Consider the following 19,071-nt stretch of genomic DNA (forward strand, 5'->3'; position numbering starts at 1 on the left):
AAAAATTTTGCACGTGGTTTAAAAATTTCATTTGTATTTTATTAAATTATTCGAATAAAAACTTTTATCGTTCGAATATCGAAAATTTTTAAAATTTAGTCGTCTACTGGAATAAAAAAATATATTATAAGTTTTTATTCGAATAATTTTAATACACAGTGAAATAAAACCAAATACATCTAAGCACGCGTGTACATCTATTTCTAATATATAGTGTTGTTGTTGCTTTTTTAACAACGCATGAAAAAAATATGACATTTTTTGATGAAATTTTCAGAGGTTGTCTCGGATTTTTGCTCATATCTCCGTTATTTACCAACCGATTTTGCTGATTTTAAATAGTGATCTTCTCGAAAGCATGTCTAATAGAATTATTGAAGATTCGGATCTCGCCGATATCTGGGAACCTCAACAGACAGACAGACGGACATGAATATATACAGACAGAATATATATACTTTATAGGATCGGAAAATTATATTATAGAAATTACAAACGGAATGACAAACTTATATAAGGTGAAGGGTATAAAAATAAGTTAGAGTGCTAAATTCGGCCGCGCCGAATCTTAAATACCCTCCACCAGCTACTTTTATATTAATAATTTTTTATTTGGTGAAAATTTGTGAAAATAAGTTGTCTCAAGTTTTTCAATAGAAAGAACATTACAAACACCATTTTCTTTTAGATGTTATTAATGCCCTAAAATATGCTTTAGCGATATTTAATAATTGCATGTGAGTGAAACGTTTAATAAAGTTATTGATGGTTTGTTGTAGAAATTTTGATTGGAAAATTTGCATTCTATACTTTCGATGAACCGATCGGGGGTTTTTCTTCTATGCGGGTGAAATAATGGACCAATTTTTATCATTTTCAATAGGCTTCGTTAGGGTTCTATAGTTGAAACGAAAAGTCGACTTTTCGACTTTTTTCATTTAGTGAAAAGTCGACTTTTCGACTTTTTTCATTTAGTTAAAAGTCGATTTTTCGACTTTTTGCATTTATTGAAAAGTAGATTTTTCGACTTTTTTTCATTTAATTAAAAGTCAACTTTAAGACTTTTCGACTATAATTATTTTATAAATAGTCGACTTTTCGATTTTTTTCGACTTTTTGACTTTTTTCAACTTTTCGATTTTTTTCGACTTTTTGACTTTTTTCGACTTCGACTTTTCGACAAAAAGTCGATTATTCGAAAGTCGATTTATAGGACCCTAGGCTTCGTTCTTGGGCCAAATAAAACATGCATGCCAAATTTCATCCAATTATCTTGAAATTGGATGAAACCTTGCGCACAAGGTTTACATGGATAGCCAGCAAGATGGACGGACGGACATAGCTTAATCGACTCAGAAAAGGATTCTATACTTTAAGGTGGTTATAGGACGAATATTTTTGTATGATTATTTGTTCAACACTTTATTTGGTAATGAGTAAAAAGTGTTTACATAATTTTCAAAAATGATGGAAATAACGTACAATTATGGACGATCGTTAAACAAATTTAAAGTATATTTTCTACTTAGGATAACAGTGAATATACACAAAAATATTACTAATAAATTTTTTCATCGGTCCATAACTGGTCATAGCTCCCAAACAAGATGCCCTCCCGAAAATAACTTAAACGCAGATAACTCATTACTAAATTAAGATATCCGATCCGTCAATAATTGATCATATCTCCCATATAAGGTCCCTTTTAGAAAAACACACATACAAGGTTCTCTTCCGAAAATCAGATAAAACGCACATAACATATAACCAAATATTTATATCCATTCATTAAGCATAAATATTACTTTACGAACGATCCATATTTGGTCATAGCTCTCATACTAGGTCCAAAAAATCACTTAGATTCACAATATTTTTTACACAATATTTTCTCTTTATATACATAATTGGACATAGCTCCCATACAAAGTCATTTTACGAAAATCTCTTAAACGCACATTACTTATTACCAAAAAAAGCTATTGATACATAATGATACATATACAAAAATTCTATTTCTCCTATACTAGGTCCACCTCCAAAAAGCGCTTTAACAAATTTTTTGTGTAGAACAAAATTATATATGTATTTATATTTTGAAAATCACTAAATCTTTCACACACATGCATACATGCAAATTACTAAATTTATAATGTTCAATAAATCTTGGAATTGTAATAGATTTAACTTTTGGGATTTAGGAGAAAACTTATTTCTACAAATATTTATAAATTAGAAAAGTAATAACATAGAAGTATCTGGTGGAGGGTATTTAAGATTCGGCACAGCCGAATATAGCACTCTAACTTGTTGTTTTTAAATTTTATTCTAATTAACCCATAATAAAATATATTTTGCAACAAAAAACTTAATGTTATTGATTTTAAGATGTTTGGGTTGTCGTAAATTAATAGCTTTCTTGTTAATGTTGAATCTTTGTGCAGTACTCATATTTTTAAGAAAGTAATAAGCGTTAAAATCATATTCTGAAGGGATCTTATATGGAAGGAAGGGGAAATTATGGACCGGTCGTCACAAAATTTGTTTGCGAGTTTTCGATTCGTATAAAACATATTTGTATATCAACATCGATGTACTCGTATTTGTAAAGTAGTACTGAGCCCTAAGTCCAATTATGGACCCATCCTCATAAATCTTGGTTGCTTTAAAATCGTTTATGTCGAATTTTATCGCTGTACCTATAGCTTTAAGCCAGTAAGCAGCGTACCAGTAATTCCAGCATTTTTCATGAAACTCTTTTATTTTATAAACCAGGTTTTAGAAAAGATATACTAAGTAACATATCCGCCGTTACTTGATATAACTCCGAAAATTCGAAATGATAAAGACAAGCTTACATGTTTCATAATAAAAATTTGCCCCCACTACATCCCATATCCTCAAAAGCTATGCAAACGACTCACGGAAAGCTCTTCCTTTCAAAAATCAAAAAATTAATGACCCAGCAAAAAAATTTTGAAGTTGTTCAAGAAGAAGGGATATGTTCATGATTCCTTTGGTACGTATTTTTATTAATGCCTTTTAAATACATGCCAAAATTCTTATAAATTTGTCATAAGTGAAGTCATGAAAAATTGCACATAATTCACTTTTGTAAAATCCTGTTATAAAAATTGTGAAATTCACTAAAATTTGATATTCTCTTAGGATTCAAAATAAATAAATATTAAAAATAGAATTAATTTTATTAGAGTTTTGTATTTAGTATTTGTTAAAATTAGTAATATTAAGACCATTTTAACATCTTGATTAATAAGAGAAGTTGGGTGAATGCTTAACGGATTTTAATGAATTTAAAATAAATATAGTGCACCAATGAAAATTTGCATCAGAATCATCGAATGTTCACTGGTTATAAGCACTCATTTTAATGACGTGCCTTCTGTGCATATATGGAACACTTGTTGCAAATTTTATATGGATATATAAGTTTATTAATGAATTATGCGCTTTTAAGTGATTTTAAGGAGGGAACCATGTATGGGAACTATGACCAATTAAGGACCGATCGGAAAAAAATTTTAAAGTATTATTTTTTGCATATAAGCAATAATTTTACCAAATTTTATATGGATTTCTTAATTTATTATTGAGTTATGCGCATTTAAGTTATTTTCGGGAGGGGACCTTGTATGGGAGTAATGGCCAATTATGGACCGATCGAAAAACCCTTTCATTGAAATATTCAAATGCATATGAGCAATACTTATGTCAAATTTTATATCGACATCTTAATTAAGCAATGAGGGGACTTTGTATGGGAGCTGTGACCAATTGTGGACAGAAAGGAAAAAAATTTCATAGTCATATTACTTTATGGGAGAGCAATAATTATGCCAAATTTTATATTTAGTAATGAGTTATGCGCGTTTAAGTGATTTTCGCTAAGGGACCTTGTATGGGAGCCATGACCAATTATGAACCGATCGACAAAACCTTTCACTATAATATTTATATGCATATGAGCAATTTTATACCAATATATTAATTAAGTAATGAGTTATGCGCGTTTAAGTGATTTTCGGGAGGGAACTTTGTATGGGAGCTATGGACTTGTACCAAATTTTATATAGATATCTTAATTTAGTAATGAATTATGTGCGTTTAAAATTTCAAAATTCTATATATATGTTATTATTTGGTAATGAATATTGTGAATTTAAGTTATTTTCTGGAGGCGACCTTGTATGAGAGCTATGACCAAATATGGGCCTATAGTAAAACAACGTTGTAGTGTACCTTTTGTATATAAGAGCAATATTTTTGCTTAATGTATGGATATCAGTATTTGATAATGAGTTATGTACGTTTAAGTGATTTTCGCGAGAGAACCTTGTATGGGAGCTGTGACCAAGGATACAAAAATAGTATTTATTCCAAATATTTAATGGGTATCACTATTTGATAATGAGTTATGCGCCTTTAAGTGTTTTTCTGGAAGGGACCTTGTTTGGGAGCTATGACCAACCGATTGGAAAAAAAATTTACAATATTATTTCTCTCTATATATGAGCACATATATAGACAGTTATGGGCGTTTAAGTGATTTTCGAAGGGGACCTTGTAAGGGAGCGATGATCAATTCTGGACTGATCGAAAAAAATGTTTCCTTGGTATGAATTCTATTGACATAAAACTATAATCTGTAAAAGTTTGTGAAGATATCGATATTGTAACGGAAGTTATTAACAATAAACACATTTTCCGGAAATATGTACATTTGTATGGGAGGTATATGAAATTATAAACCGATTTTGCCGATTTTTGACATTGTTAATTCTCTCACCAATAGATGTATCTCTGACGAAATTTATCAATTTATCTGCAGTAAATTTTGTAAAAAATACAAATAAATATGTGAAAAATTGCCATTTTTCGAGATTGTCTTAAATTTTTACTCATAACTCTAAAACTATTTCACTGACCTTGCTGATTTGCAATACCAAACTGAATATTTTTTGAGTGTAGTTCCATTGCTTAGTTTTAACGTGAGCGTGTTTTATACAGACAGACGGGGATATCTAGATCGGCTCAGAATTTCATAAGGATCAAGAATATATATATACTTTGGTTGGTCCTAGATGAATAATTCTCAGTGTTACAAGCAGAATGACAAAATGATGTATGCCCTATATCACCACTGATGTTGGTGGAGGGTATAAAAATTATTCTTTTAAAAATCTCAAGAGATATGATTTTTGAAATTACTGCATAAAAATAATTTAATTTGTAATTTTGTTGCTTACCAAGTTCTTGCTAATTTGAAAATCCAATCATATCCAATAATCTTCATAAAACATGTCACAATCATCAGCTTTTAAAAAAACATTACGCCTGTTACATAAGGTGCATATCGAAACTATTTTTGTACAAAGGAATTGAAATTTCTTAAATCTACAATGCATCGAAATTGGTTCAGATGTTCAAAATGATGATCTCGAAGCAGAATATGAATAAACGCAGGATTTTCTCAAATTTTTATCTAAATATATTCAGTTTAAAAACCAAGCTAATATATAAATTTTATTGAAAATAAAATTCATATAAGATTCCGTACACTGAAAAAAAATCCAAAGTATAATTAAATAATGACATGTTGTTATTACTATTGGCTGTATATAAAGATATCACAATTATGGTTGTAGGTCAAAATATATTGAGGTTAGAAAACCATTTCTTAAATGGACAAAAAATGTCTATAAGTCCAAAACTGCTGATAACAGGGAAAAATTGTCTGAAATCAAAATACCGTAAATTCGATTTTCTCCAAATTTTGAAAAGACTCCTAAATCCGTAGGATGTATGAAAAAGGAGATATTTGAAAAACTTGATTATTTTGACCTATGACCTAAAATATTTCAATTTGTTCTACATCACAAGCATTACATATATTTGGCGCATGTGCCCCACGGGCAGTCCTGGGGTTTAGTTTCAATTTTTTTCGGGCTTCAAATTATATTATCGAAAATAATATTATGTATTATTGTTCACTATTATTGACCTTCTAATACTTACCAATATATTTTTTCTATCACAAAGACAAAAAAAGTTAGCACAAAAAGTTTACACAGTGAAATATTTTAACAGCCCTTTTAAAAACAATTAATCATGTCTGCCTCTCCTTATATGTAAAGTTAATATTTCAAATTTTCAGGGATCATAGATAATCGATAAACGAAAACAAGTAGGAAAGTATAGTCGGGCATGGCCGACCATATGATACCCTACACCATGAGTATATTTTTACAATTTTTACTTTTATAAAATTTTTATTTTTTGTAAAGTACTTTATGGTGGGTATTGGACCAATATTTTGTATGTTACAAACATCAGCACAAACGTATAATACCCTCCCCACTATAGTGGTGTAGGGTATAATTAAATTCAGGAACAACAACGTCTGTTTGTTTTGCTTCACGACAACACAATTTAGAGTACGAAACTCTCTTCTTTATTTAAGCAACAACAAAATTATTTTTGTTTCACTCCACAACAACACAATATTCTTGCCACTGGCAGAATTGTTTTTTTTCTTCACTTTTCGATCGTTACTATTCTCACTGTACACAAAGCTTTGTATACTCACACACACACATACACAACGTGTTTCAATTTCGGCTGTTCACAACACTGTCTAAGCTCTTATAAGGGTGGGTTTTTATTCTGTTCTTTATATTCACTCTCACTTGCTCAATTTGTGACTTTATTCTCCCATTTTCTCCTTCTTCTTAACTTCTTAAATTTTATTCGTTGATGCAATATAAAATTTTTCTTTACACTTTATTCACTTCCATGTTTTTTCTTGTTTTCATTAAAAAAAAAACAAAATTACTATCTTGAGTTTTTAGTTTACAAAAACCTTCTCTATTGTTGAATTATAAAAGTTTTTAACACTTTCAACTCTCCGCACAACAAATTCCTCTGGCTCACTAGGAATTTCGGTTGAGTCCCCAAAATGTAGGATTATTCTTCTTAAAATCCCGATATAGATACCAAAATGTAGAATTTCACTCCTCATTTTAAATAAAACGCACTTTTGTTTATATTTAACTTATAAACTATTTTATTAATTCTAAATTCAATTCATTTGTTTCATCCAGTCAAAAATGATCTTGAGTGTTCAATGTCAAACTAAAAACTAACTGTCCCTCGTCCGTATTGTTCTACTCTACTATTTGTTTCAATGTCATCGTCTCTATTAGTCTTGTTCGTTATTGTCCTCTTCCAGTATGGGTCGACTACGGTTGATACCCTACATATATATACATATACATATATATATATACATATACATATATATATATATAAAAAATTTTAAAAATTGTAGCTTTATATACATAATTGGATATAGCTCCCATAAAAAGTCCTTTTACGAAAATCTTATGAAAGCACATTACTCATTGCCATTAAATTGAAAGATTTTTTACGATCGGTTTATTACATGGGTGCGGTAGGTCCCGTACAAGGTTCACTTTAGAAATCACTTAAACACACATTACTTGTTACTTAATTACAATACTGAGATACAGATTTTATGTACAAAAATTTAGTATTTTGAAAATCCTTAAATCTTTCACACAATCGCATACATGCAAATTACTAAATATCGCTAAGCGCTATAAAAATGTAAAGAAAAAGGCGTTTGTAATGTTCAAAATTTCTACAAATATTTGATAAATTAGAAATGTATAAATATAAAAATAGCTGGTGGAGCGTATTTACGATTCGGCCCAGCCGAACGTACTTAGCACTCTAACTTGTTTTCTTAAATGTCATCTTTTATCAAAAAAATAATATTCTAAAACTTTTTCTTAAATATCATCTTTGATTAAAATAATAATAATGCTTTTTAACAAAAAATAATTAAAGGAAAGCATACTATCCAGCTGTTGCGAGCAATACAGGATTAAAAATAATTTTTCGTACTCAAAGTAAGGAAGTCATAAAGAACATTAACATAAAGAAGAATGATAAAAACGCACTTTAACGCTAATGGATTTTACCTAATTGCATTCTGTTAAAGAAATGTATGACAAGACAACAAACTGAATGAGCAGTTTTTGTTATTTGTTTTGAATATTAAATAGAAAAATTTTCTCACAACTTTTTTTCAGAAAAAATACAATGTTAAGAAAAGAACAGTTACAAAACGGGGCAAACAATTGTAAAAGGTTTTTCCAACCAAAAGATATACTAGACAAAAATATGAGTTATATCATATCCAACTATACTTTCGCATGTGCTTTTTTTTGCCAATAAAAAACTAACGACAAGACAATTTTCTTAAATAGATTGTCACAAAAAGTGTTGATTCAATGACAACCAAAGAGAAATATTATGATGTCTATTAACCTCAATAAATATTAAATAATTTGATGAGTTTGAAATATTTTTGATAACGAAAGATTTATGAAATTGTATGGTAAAATAAATACCTATTTATATATTAAACCTTGAAATAAATAATATAACAAATACAAGTTACTTATAAACGTGTATTTATAAAAGAACAAATTTCAAGAAAATCGTTTGACGAACAAACTAACAAACAAAAGAACAGACTAAGAAAGATATTATAAATTATCACTAGCTAATACATGGTGTGATTCGCTACCCCAATCAAAATTAAATACATAATCCAAAAAAATATTTATTTAGTTATTAAATTATGTAATTTTTCTTAAAGATTTATTATAATTTAATTTGATGACAATATATTTTATTTAAATTCTAAAGTAATACATTAATGTTCTATTTTTTCCAACTTGCTAAAATTTTATGTATACTTTTCTTAAAAAATTTATATTCTAATGACATTTTACCCTCTAGAAAATTCTAACTATAATAGTTTTCCAGATTAACAATGTGTTACATGAGAGAGCTGCCAAGCCAATTATTGCAGTTTTGCCAATTTCTATCTATGAATATTTTGAATTATTTAACAGTTTTTAAGATATACGAAATTCATATAGTGGTGTCATGCCCCCCCAATGAAAGTCCGGCCGTTATTTTCTAAATGTTCACTTAGTTCTAATAGTTTCATAGATAAACGATTTTTTCTATTTAATAAGTATGGGGGTTTCAAGCTCCCAAGATGAAGGTCCGCCCTTTTTCCCCAAAATGTTCAGATGAATATTAAAGTAGTTTGTGCAATATTTGAAGAATCTAGTTCTATTAGTTTCCCAGTTAAACGAAATTTTGTATTTAATTCATATGGGAGGTACCAAGTACCCCATTAGAAGTCCTCCCGTTATACTCTAACTTCCTTATGCAAAACCGATTATTAAGTTAACAATGGTTATTAAAACCTGATTTTAAATGGAAAAGTGTGTAAGTAAACCATTGTTAACTTTGAAATTCGTTTTTACATAGGACGGTTAATGTTGAGATGACTGTCAAAGTTCTTAAAGTAAAATTTAAAGATTCTAGCCCTAATTTCTCAGATATACGAATTTTTCTATTTTATTCATATGGCGGATCCAAGCCCCTTCAGATGAAAGTCAGCTATTTTTCCTTAAAAATGTAGATGAATATTAAATTTCTTCGTGCAAAATTTTAAGAATTTGGTTGTATTAGATTCCCAGATAAACGAATTTTTGTATTTAAACAAGTTAGAGTGCTATATTCGGCTGTGCCGAATCTTAAATACCCTCCACCAGCTACTTTTATGTTATTACTTTTCTAATTGATCAAATATTTGTAGAAATAAGTAAGTTTTCTCATGTCTTTAATAGAAAAAATCCCAAAAGTTAAATCTATTACAATTTCAAGATTTATTGAACATAAATTTATAAATGTAGTAATTTGCATGTATGTATGTGTGTGAAAGATTTAGAGATTTTCAAAATACAAATACAAATGTAATTTTGTTCAACACAAATTGATAATGCTCTTTAAATACGGTTAAAGCGCTTTTAGGGGCTGGACCTAGTATATGAGAAATAGAAGTATACAAAAGTAATATTTTTGCCAAATTATGTATCAATAGCTTAATTTGGTAATAAAAGGACTTTGTATGGGAGCTATGACCAATTATGTACATAAAGACAAAATTTCAGAATTCTACTTGGTAATAAATATTGTGAATCTAAGTGATTTTCTGGACATAGTATGAGAGCTATGACCAAGTATGGACCTTTCATAAAACAATTTTATAGTGAATTTATGTACATAAGAGCAATGTTTTTGCTAAATGTATGGATATAAACATTTGGTTATGAGCAGGGAAACCGAAAACATGCTCTAAAAAAAGTGTTTTAAGCGCTTTAAATATGCCGTAAAAAACTCAAAATATGCTCTTAAAATTTAAAATATATGCTCCAAACTTGTGCCAAACTTTATATGGATATCTTAATTTAGTAATCAGTTATGTACGTTTCAGTTATTTTTGGAAGGGGACCTTGTATGGGAGCTATTACCAGTTATAGACCGATCCAAAAAAACTTTCATTGTAATATTTCTGTATATAAGAGCAATACTTGTACCAAATTTTATATCGATATCTAATTTAATAATGATTTTCGGGAGGGGACCTTGTATGGGAGCTATGACCAATTATGTACAGATCCAAAAAACTTTCATTGTATATTTCTGTATATAAGAGCAATACTTGTACCAAATTTTATATCGATATCTTAATTTAGTAATGATTATGTACGTTTTAGTGATTTTTGGGAGGGGACCTTGTATGGGAGCTATGACCAATTATGGACCGATCCAAAAAAACTTTCATTGTAATATTTCTGTATATAAGAGCAATACTTGTACCAAATTTTATATCGACGTCTTAATTTAGTAATGATTTTCGGGAGGGGGACCTTGTATGGGTGCTATGACCAATTATGGACCGATCCAAAGAATCTATCATTATAATATTTCTGTATATAAAAGCAATACTTGTACCAAATATTATATCAATATCTTAATTTAGTAATGAGTTATGCGAGTTTAAGTGATTTTCGGGAGGGGACCTTGTTTGGGACCTATGACCAATTATGGACCCATCCAAAAAATTTTTCCTCTGAATAAATTCTATTATCATAAAATTTTAATTTCTAAAATTTTGTGAAGATATCGACATAACGACGGAAGTTATTAACAAAAAACCAAATTTCCGGGAATATGTACTTTTGTATGGGAGGTATATGAAATTGTGGACTGATTCTGGCGATTTTACGTAGAGATTAAGCTTTTGTGCGGAAACGAATGTGTGCCGATTTTTATGGAATTATCTTGCATAGTTTTCAAGAAAATTACACCAGAATGTGTAAAAATGCTTATTTTTTCGAGGTTCTTTCAATTTTTGATTCATAACTTTTTTTAGATGTGAAACCGATTTTGCCCACTTTCAATACCAATAAATATTTTCGGTGAATTTGGTTGATGTCCTTGCCTTAGTTTTAACGTGAGCGTGTTTTTGGCAGACAGACTGACAGACAGACGGACATAGCTAAATCGACTCAGAATTTCATAAGGACCAGAATATATATGCTTTGTTGGGTCTCAGATGAATATTTCTTGGTGTTGCACACGGAATGACAAAGTTATATTACCCTCTATCACCACTGATGGTGGTGGAGGGTATAAAAACAAACCAAATGCTTTATTTTATTAAATAATCCTCATTTTTTACATACATACAGACTGGTGTAGGGTATCATATGGTCGGCTACGCCCGACTATACGTTCATACTTGTTTTTCCATTATTCTTATTCCATTACCCTAGACAACACTGAAAATGCCTTTTAAATAAAAATAGGTGATTCTTATGAATTTCCACCTGCTGAGTTCAAAATTTCCTTTAGTTCTAGTTTCCGAGATATTTTGGTTTTTTTAAGACATTTCTACAATAAATTTGTGATATTTGTTAATGTGTTTTTTTTACTATTTAGAAATATTTTTTCTTCATACTTCATGATAAATAAAAATATATACAAATATGAAACTTTGGAAGCAATAAGATCCTTACAAACATCATGACAAGCACTTACAAACATCTACGACTGTATTTTTTGAAATAACGACATTGTATCGTATTGTTGTATTATCATATGTCATTAATATTTCGCAGATACAATTTCCTCACACTAAAACAAAAAAAATAGTGAAAACTTACAACCATACAACGTTACGGCACTGATTTTAAATTGTATAATATTTTGCAATAATAGTCATCATAATTATGCTCTTTAGAAAGATAATTTAATGTAGACTTAAAAAAACTTTGGAAAAATTTAATTAAAACTTTAAAAAAGTGGCGTAAAACATTGTCTGTACAAAATTCGCAACATCTCAAAAACTAGAGCTTACCGAAAATTTTAATAATGATTTTTGAATTCAACGAATGGAAATACATAGAAATGAGCTTTTTTTAAAAAAGGCACGAAAAACATCAATTATTTTAGGAATAGAAAAAACAACACTGATTATATAATGCTTTTTATTAAATATTCCAAATAAATACATATATTTTTCTTCATAAAATAATAATTCAAAGTCTTTCATTTTAATTTATATGCAAAAAAAACAAACAATAATAACCATAAGCAAATGAATAAAATTTACCACCAATATGAGTGATAATGAATTAAGAAAGTTTGTTTTAACACTTTTCTCAAAAGAAAATTCGCTAATTTATGGATGAATCTTTTAATTAGTTTATATTTACAAACACAAAAAAAGTTTATTATATTTTTGCACCCACAACTCCTCCATTTTAGAAGAATTTAGGCCTTAATGGAAGAAGCAGGAGAAACGACAGAAGCCTGTCAAACACAAACACAAAATGGCAACATACCAAAAATTATTTACCAGTACAAATATAGATTCAAAAACTCGTAGTACAATTATGTATAGATAACGAAAACAAAGATAACAAGGCTACAATTCAAGGATAATAATCATCAAGGAAATTATTATGAAGACAGCGATGTCGATGGTCGTCATTATTAAATGACTAAAATAACTGTTTATTTAGCAAGAAAAACTTTGTACCCACTGACATACACGTATTTAAATAGACGGAGGCGTTACTAAGACTATTTCATAATAAAACAATAATTTGTATATTTGAAGGTAAAAATAGCAACAATAATATGAATAATATTTATTATGGAAATATACTTATTATTTTGAAAAACACCTCTAATAAAGTTTTGCCACTTAAACTAAGACTATAAATGTCTGGTTCTACCCCGATGTGAATACATTTATTGTTCTTTTTATTTAATTAATATGTGCTTATACCCTACATTTTTACTCTGGATTAATTATTCAGATTGTAGAATTTCATGAGTCAAGTTCTGTTATACATATGTATTATTTCAGATAAAATTAAACTGTTAATTCTCGGAAATAAAATAATAATGGATGCCCGAGAGGACTTAAACAGAATCTTTAAATAGCTTTATGTAAAAAATTTAATCATGTACAATATAAGGTTCCCTTTATTGATGATCGTTAAAATGTAACAAAACAAAGTATTTATGTATCTGATTATATGCACGTTATTATAAGAATACATATACATAAAAGATACGGTAAGAAGTAGACATTGAAAAGTAAGTGGTTATCTAAGTACATGCCGAGTTTTGCTGTGTTACTACACATGTTTTGATGATGATCACCATCATCATAACACTTTTAGCTGCTTGTTTTTTAATGGTTTCTTAAATTATTTATCTTCTGTAGTGTATATTCCACGGTCTCCATTAATTTAATAAAAACATTCTAATTAACAGAACGTAAAGGGTGTGAAATGTAAAAAATTCATTCATTTATTTAATTATGAATTCAATGGTTTGTGTTAATACAATTTTCCTTCAACAAAAATAAAACCAAACTATGAACAACTCCAACAAAAAGCAAATACTGGCAGCCAAAGAAAAACGTGTTCACATGAAGGTTTCATTGTGTTCGTACACTATATTAAAACTTTATAGTACCTGGTTCCTTTAACGTTATTGTATTAGCAGAGTTTTAATCCTTCAGTGTGATTGTTTGTATGTATGTATGTGAGTATGTCTGATTTTTTTACCTGTACTAGCATTAATTAGTTGAACAACTTATAAATTAATTTATATAAAAATTCCATGAAAGAAATTTATTTGCATCATTTCAAAACAGCATTCATCGCAATAAACCATAGTGATTTAGACACATGAATGTATGTTCCTGAAGTACTAAAAATAATGTAGAAATTTTAAGTTGTTATTCCTTTACAAGGTTGTTACTTCATTCGACATATCGCAACATGTATGTAAAAATGTAAAAATATATATTTTTTAGTTATTTATATTTTGAGTAATGATAAAACTTCACTTAAATGTGAAATAGATGGATAAAATCCTAAACTTACGTTATTGTTGCTTTTTGAAATAATTTTTTATTTAGATATAAAATAATTCGCCTATATTTTGTATATACAAAATTCATTAGTGTATTCATTATTTTAAGGTTTATTACAGTTTATAGTGACAAGTCATTTTTCAAAATTTATCAATTAGAAATGAACAAGTACTTAAGAATACTATATTTATGATGGATTTTATATGCCCTTCACCATTTTGAATTTAAAATTGTTGTTTAGATTGTATTGTGCCTTGTAATGAGCAATATTATTCTGTTTGTTTCGAAATTTTTCTAAAAATCATTTTTTTTATAGAATTATATACCCTATGATATCTGGGATCCTTACAAAAGAGTTTTAAACTGACATAAAAACTAGCAGCTAGACAGATAGATGTACCGTTAATATATATGTATTTATAAGTATTGTAGAGATTACAACGGCATGACAAATTTATATATATCTTACTGGCAAATTTGAATGGTATAAAAAACACATCCATATTTAATTACAGGTGCAGTGACATTTTTTTATACATTTATTTTAATTAATACAAAATTTATTGAAACATGATACTAAGTATACGCATGATGTAACAAATATGAGCTCTTAAGTCGACATAATTTCTAAATAAATTCAATTCAAATACATATTTATAAAGAAGATACGAGGGATGACCAGTAGTATATTTGATGCTAAAAAAATACTTTGAAAAACTTAACATAAATATCTATTTTCTTAAAGTTTTAAGGACGTCTTGTTAAATCTTAGGCCCATTATTACATCTTGCCAATAACTACAGGTAGGATTTTATAATGCAGGGGGGTTATTGTGTATTTCGATTCCAAACGAAAATACTTTCGAAATAAAATTCCGATTCGAAAACTAATTCGTATTGTGTAATTTGAAAATTCGTCCATTTTCTTGCAAATGTCAAAATATTTTTGGAAAATAAAGAACGTTAAAAAAATTATAATTTATATAAATAATGGATTGTGTGTTATTATGGGAAAGCGATGAGGAAGACGTTATTTTGGAAAGAATTGAAAGAAAATATATAAGAGCTAATTCAAATATTATGGATATTAATGAAAATGCGTAAGTATTTATTTGAGAATTGTAAATATTAAAATTTGATTAAATGTATTATTGCTTTCAGATTCGTGAAAAATTTCCGACTTAATAAAGTGTCATTTATGTACGTTTTCAATTCGATTAAAGATGATTTAAAAGCTGCACAAAGATCTACATCTATTCCTTCAATGTTGAAATTGGCAGCCACATTAAAGTTTTTGGCACAAGGTGGTTATCAGCACCAGATAGGCCAAGATCGTTTCTTAGGTATTTCGCAATCATCCATTTCAGCTTGTATAGGTGAAGTTTGCGAAGCTATCCAAACAAATCTTTGTACCAAGCATATTGTTTTCGAAATGTGTGAAGAGAAAAAGATGGAAGCCAAAAGATTTTTTAATACTAAATGTTCCATACCAGGTGTAATTGGAGCCGTTGATGGAACTCATATTCAAATTATAAGGCCAAATAATAATGAACATTTGTATTTCAACAGGAAACTGAAACATAATGCTATGGCCGTAAGTGTGGACATGCATATACATAGATACAAATAAAAATAATTGAATACTACTAATTTATAGATAAATATGTGATCATGAAATGTACATAAGGGCTATTAATGGGCGTTATGGAGGTGCTTGCCATGATTCACATGTTTGGAATTTATCAGAGGAGAGGGAATATTTAAAAGAAATGTTCCAAACTGGTGATACTGGAACAAGAATATTAGGTAAGACTCGTGACGATTATTTTATCTTCACAGAAGAAAAATTAAATAATTGATTATCATTGCAGGTGACTCTGGATATCCATTGGAACCATGGATTTTGACTCCATACAGAAATGCTGCTGAAAATTCAGCGGAATCCTATCTTAATGACCAACATTCGAAAGGAAGGTCGATTATTGAAAGAACGTTTGGATTATTAAAAGCAAGATTTCGTTGCCTACTAGCAGCAAGAGAACTACATTATTCCCCAGAAAAGGCGGTCCAAATTCTTAATGTCTGTTGTGCACTACATAACATTTGTTTACTGTACAAAGTTGAAACCCCTATTTTGCAAAATGAGGATATAAGTAGTATAACTTTAAACATTAACAACAATATCGAAAGTAATATAGAAAGTAATTTTCTAATATTGCGAAAATATTAGAAATGAAATAAAAAATAATATGACAAGAAGTTAATAAAACGTTTAAACTAAATTTCAATAAACTATTTATTAAAAACATAAAACAATTCAGTTACTAAATTTACATAAAACTAAAAAAATAAAACCATAATCAATTTTTAAATTTCAAAAAGGTTTATAATACTTCAGTTGTTTTCAAAATTTAAAAATTGATTACGAATACCAATAAGGTCTTAAGAAAAAAATTTTTCACAATGTTTTTCTTGCTTCCAGTTCGAAAATTTTTTGTTTAAGTTCAAGTTGTGCAATTTTCCTTTTTGTTTTTTCTATTTCATTTTTCTTCATAAATTCAAATTTTTCCTTCTCTAATCTGTATTGACGCTTCCTGTACTCACAGCTACGTTTTAAATATTTATTTAAAGTTAAAAGATTTTTGTTTATTTCCTTTAATTCATTGTTGGAACCTTTTTGGTTTTCGTCAATTTTTGTTAATAGCTCCAATGAATTTTCTTGATATTTTATTTGGTTTTCTACTTGTTTTGTTAAGAGATTGTCCTTGTTGGAAACATTTCTATTACGCCGAGAACGTGGAGTGACTGTATTCTGACCGTTTGATATGTCAGCTAAAGTTTCAGCTAGGTCATTTGCTGTGGTATCCATATCAATATCATCTACTTGAGTAGGAACTTCCGTAGCACTTGCGCTTGATGTCCTTTTTCTCTTAGCTCCATATCGATAAGTTCCACTCATACCATCGACACTTTCGTTAATAGCAAGCAAATCAGCGACTTGCTGCTCTAATTGTGTTAGGGAGCAGAAATTACTTATCCCTCCACCTGTTCCAGAAAGGCTACTTTTGTTTCTGCGGGACTTCACCTTAATGTGTTGTTTGTAGTCTGCCCATACCTAGAAATATGAATACAATAAATACATTTTTGTTTTATAACAATAAAATTTTGAACTTACTTTTTTCCATTTTTCGACCTCATGTGTTGGTGGTCCGGCAGCATTAAGATCAAGGGATAGTCTTTCCCACAACTCTCTTGATTTACTTTTTGCGTTGGAAGCGTTTAGGTGTCCCTTTGCCAAGTCGGAATGTTGAACCATGAAATCGACCATTATTTCATACTGTCTTGGTTTAGTATATACATTTTTTCTTACTGGTTCCCTTTAAAAATTTTATTACATTTATTAATCAAACAAGTGTATAAATATTTATTAATAACTTACATTTTAAAATTGTTTTTCCCCTTTTCGCAAGTAAAATAGCATTCGTATGATTTACGAATGATAATAACGAATTTGACACATGTTTTCGTAATACATGGTTGCATTTACGAAAGGAATTTTTTGATTTTTCGAAAGAAGAAAAAAATCCCAAAATAAAAAAAATATTTTCGAAAATTCGTAAATAAATTTCCGAAAATCGTATTGCATAATGCAGTTTTTTCAAATTCGTAATTTTTCCTATTCGAATCGAAATACACAATAACCCCCCAGATAACTTGTTTCTAGATATTATAATTGTACTTTTGTAAATGGATATCAATAAAGCATATACTCCCACTTGTCCTCCCGTGTACATATAATAACGAAAAACAAATTATCGGCATTACAAAATCGTACCTTTGCTTTTTGCAAAGTTCTAATAATGGGCATTAATTAACTATTATTTAAGCAAACAGAATACGTACATGAAGCATTAACGCGAATAAGGACATAAATACCACATCGCATATGTGTAAAAATACTTTATACATCTTTACAGTACATAGAGGGAAAAACCAGATGAAAAGTACCGAAATTGATACCATCAGTTGTCAATAGTGAGCTTACCACATTTGTTAACATTTGGACAACGGATATGTATATGCATTCGCCAACCAATTTGTTGCAATTTGACAACGTTGCGTTACCTGACAACATAGTGTTGCCTTACAATATAAATATCTTTGGTGTCTATTTTGTACCATGGGTGTATAATTGGAAAAATGTCTTTTTTCCCTCTGTGTAGGATTTTGACCTACCTCAATGCACGCCTAAGCAATTTAGTGATCATAAATGGCCTTGACATACGCGAGGCCTACTTCCTATGGAACGAGCTTCCATAGGAAGCGACAACACCGCCATTTTATCAAATTTGTTTATTGCGAATATGAGAGTATATCTTGGACTAATATGTGTACCTACAACATTTGGGGTACGATAGCATTTTACAATTTATTACACCATACCATTTTTGTCAAGACCCATCATGAATCATTCCTATTATACAACTTCCTTGAAAGTTGATTACAGCTTAATATTTTTCGTTTAATGTATTTTCTGAAGTCATTTAGATTTAAAAATATAATTTGTTGTCGTATTCATGCATTAAAAATTCATCCATTTATGAAACCACCTCTAAATGTGTTACTTGGCAAATTTAATGGGTTTCACTATATGCTTTATGGTCTGAAATCAATTTTTTTAAAGATTTGTTTATAAATTAATCT

At 29.0% G+C, this 19,071-nt stretch overlaps 3 protein-coding genes across 3 annotated transcripts; 2 read left to right on the forward strand and 1 right to left on the reverse strand.

Annotated features, from left to right (window-relative positions):
* Nucleotides 1–15,357: 15,357 nt before the first annotated feature.
* Nucleotides 15,358–16,036, forward strand: LOC124420750. The gene is made up of 3 exons (XM_046954817.1): nt 15,358–15,467; nt 15,529–15,961; nt 16,025–16,036. The coding sequence occupies exons 1-3, from the start codon at nt 15,358–15,360 to the stop codon at nt 16,034–16,036; spliced, it is 555 nt and encodes a 184-aa protein (XP_046810773.1).
* A 7-nt stretch (nt 16,037–16,043) lies between these two features.
* LOC124420751 (putative nuclease HARBI1) lies at nt 16,044–16,757 on the forward strand. The gene is made up of 3 exons (XM_046954827.1): nt 16,044–16,173; nt 16,239–16,568; nt 16,750–16,757. Exons 1-3 carry the CDS (start codon nt 16,044–16,046, stop codon nt 16,755–16,757), a joined length of 468 nt encoding a protein of 155 aa, XP_046810783.1.
* A 4-nt stretch (nt 16,758–16,761) lies between these two features.
* LOC124420754 lies at nt 16,762–17,975 on the reverse strand. Its single transcript, XM_046954832.1, has 4 exons — nt 17,807–17,975; nt 17,543–17,744; nt 16,972–17,482; nt 16,762–16,808 (listed from the first exon to the last, which is right to left on the reverse strand). The coding sequence occupies exons 1-4, from the start codon at nt 17,908–17,910 to the stop codon at nt 16,762–16,764; spliced, it is 864 nt and encodes a 287-aa protein (XP_046810788.1). The 5' UTR covers nt 17,911–17,975.
* Between the last annotated feature and the right edge of the window lie 1,096 nt (nt 17,976–19,071).

The sequence above is a fragment of the Lucilia cuprina genome, chromosome 2 (genome assembly GCF_022045245.1).
Source record: "Lucilia cuprina isolate Lc7/37 chromosome 2, ASM2204524v1, whole genome shotgun sequence".
Taxonomy (NCBI): domain Eukaryota; kingdom Metazoa; phylum Arthropoda; class Insecta; order Diptera; family Calliphoridae; genus Lucilia; species Lucilia cuprina.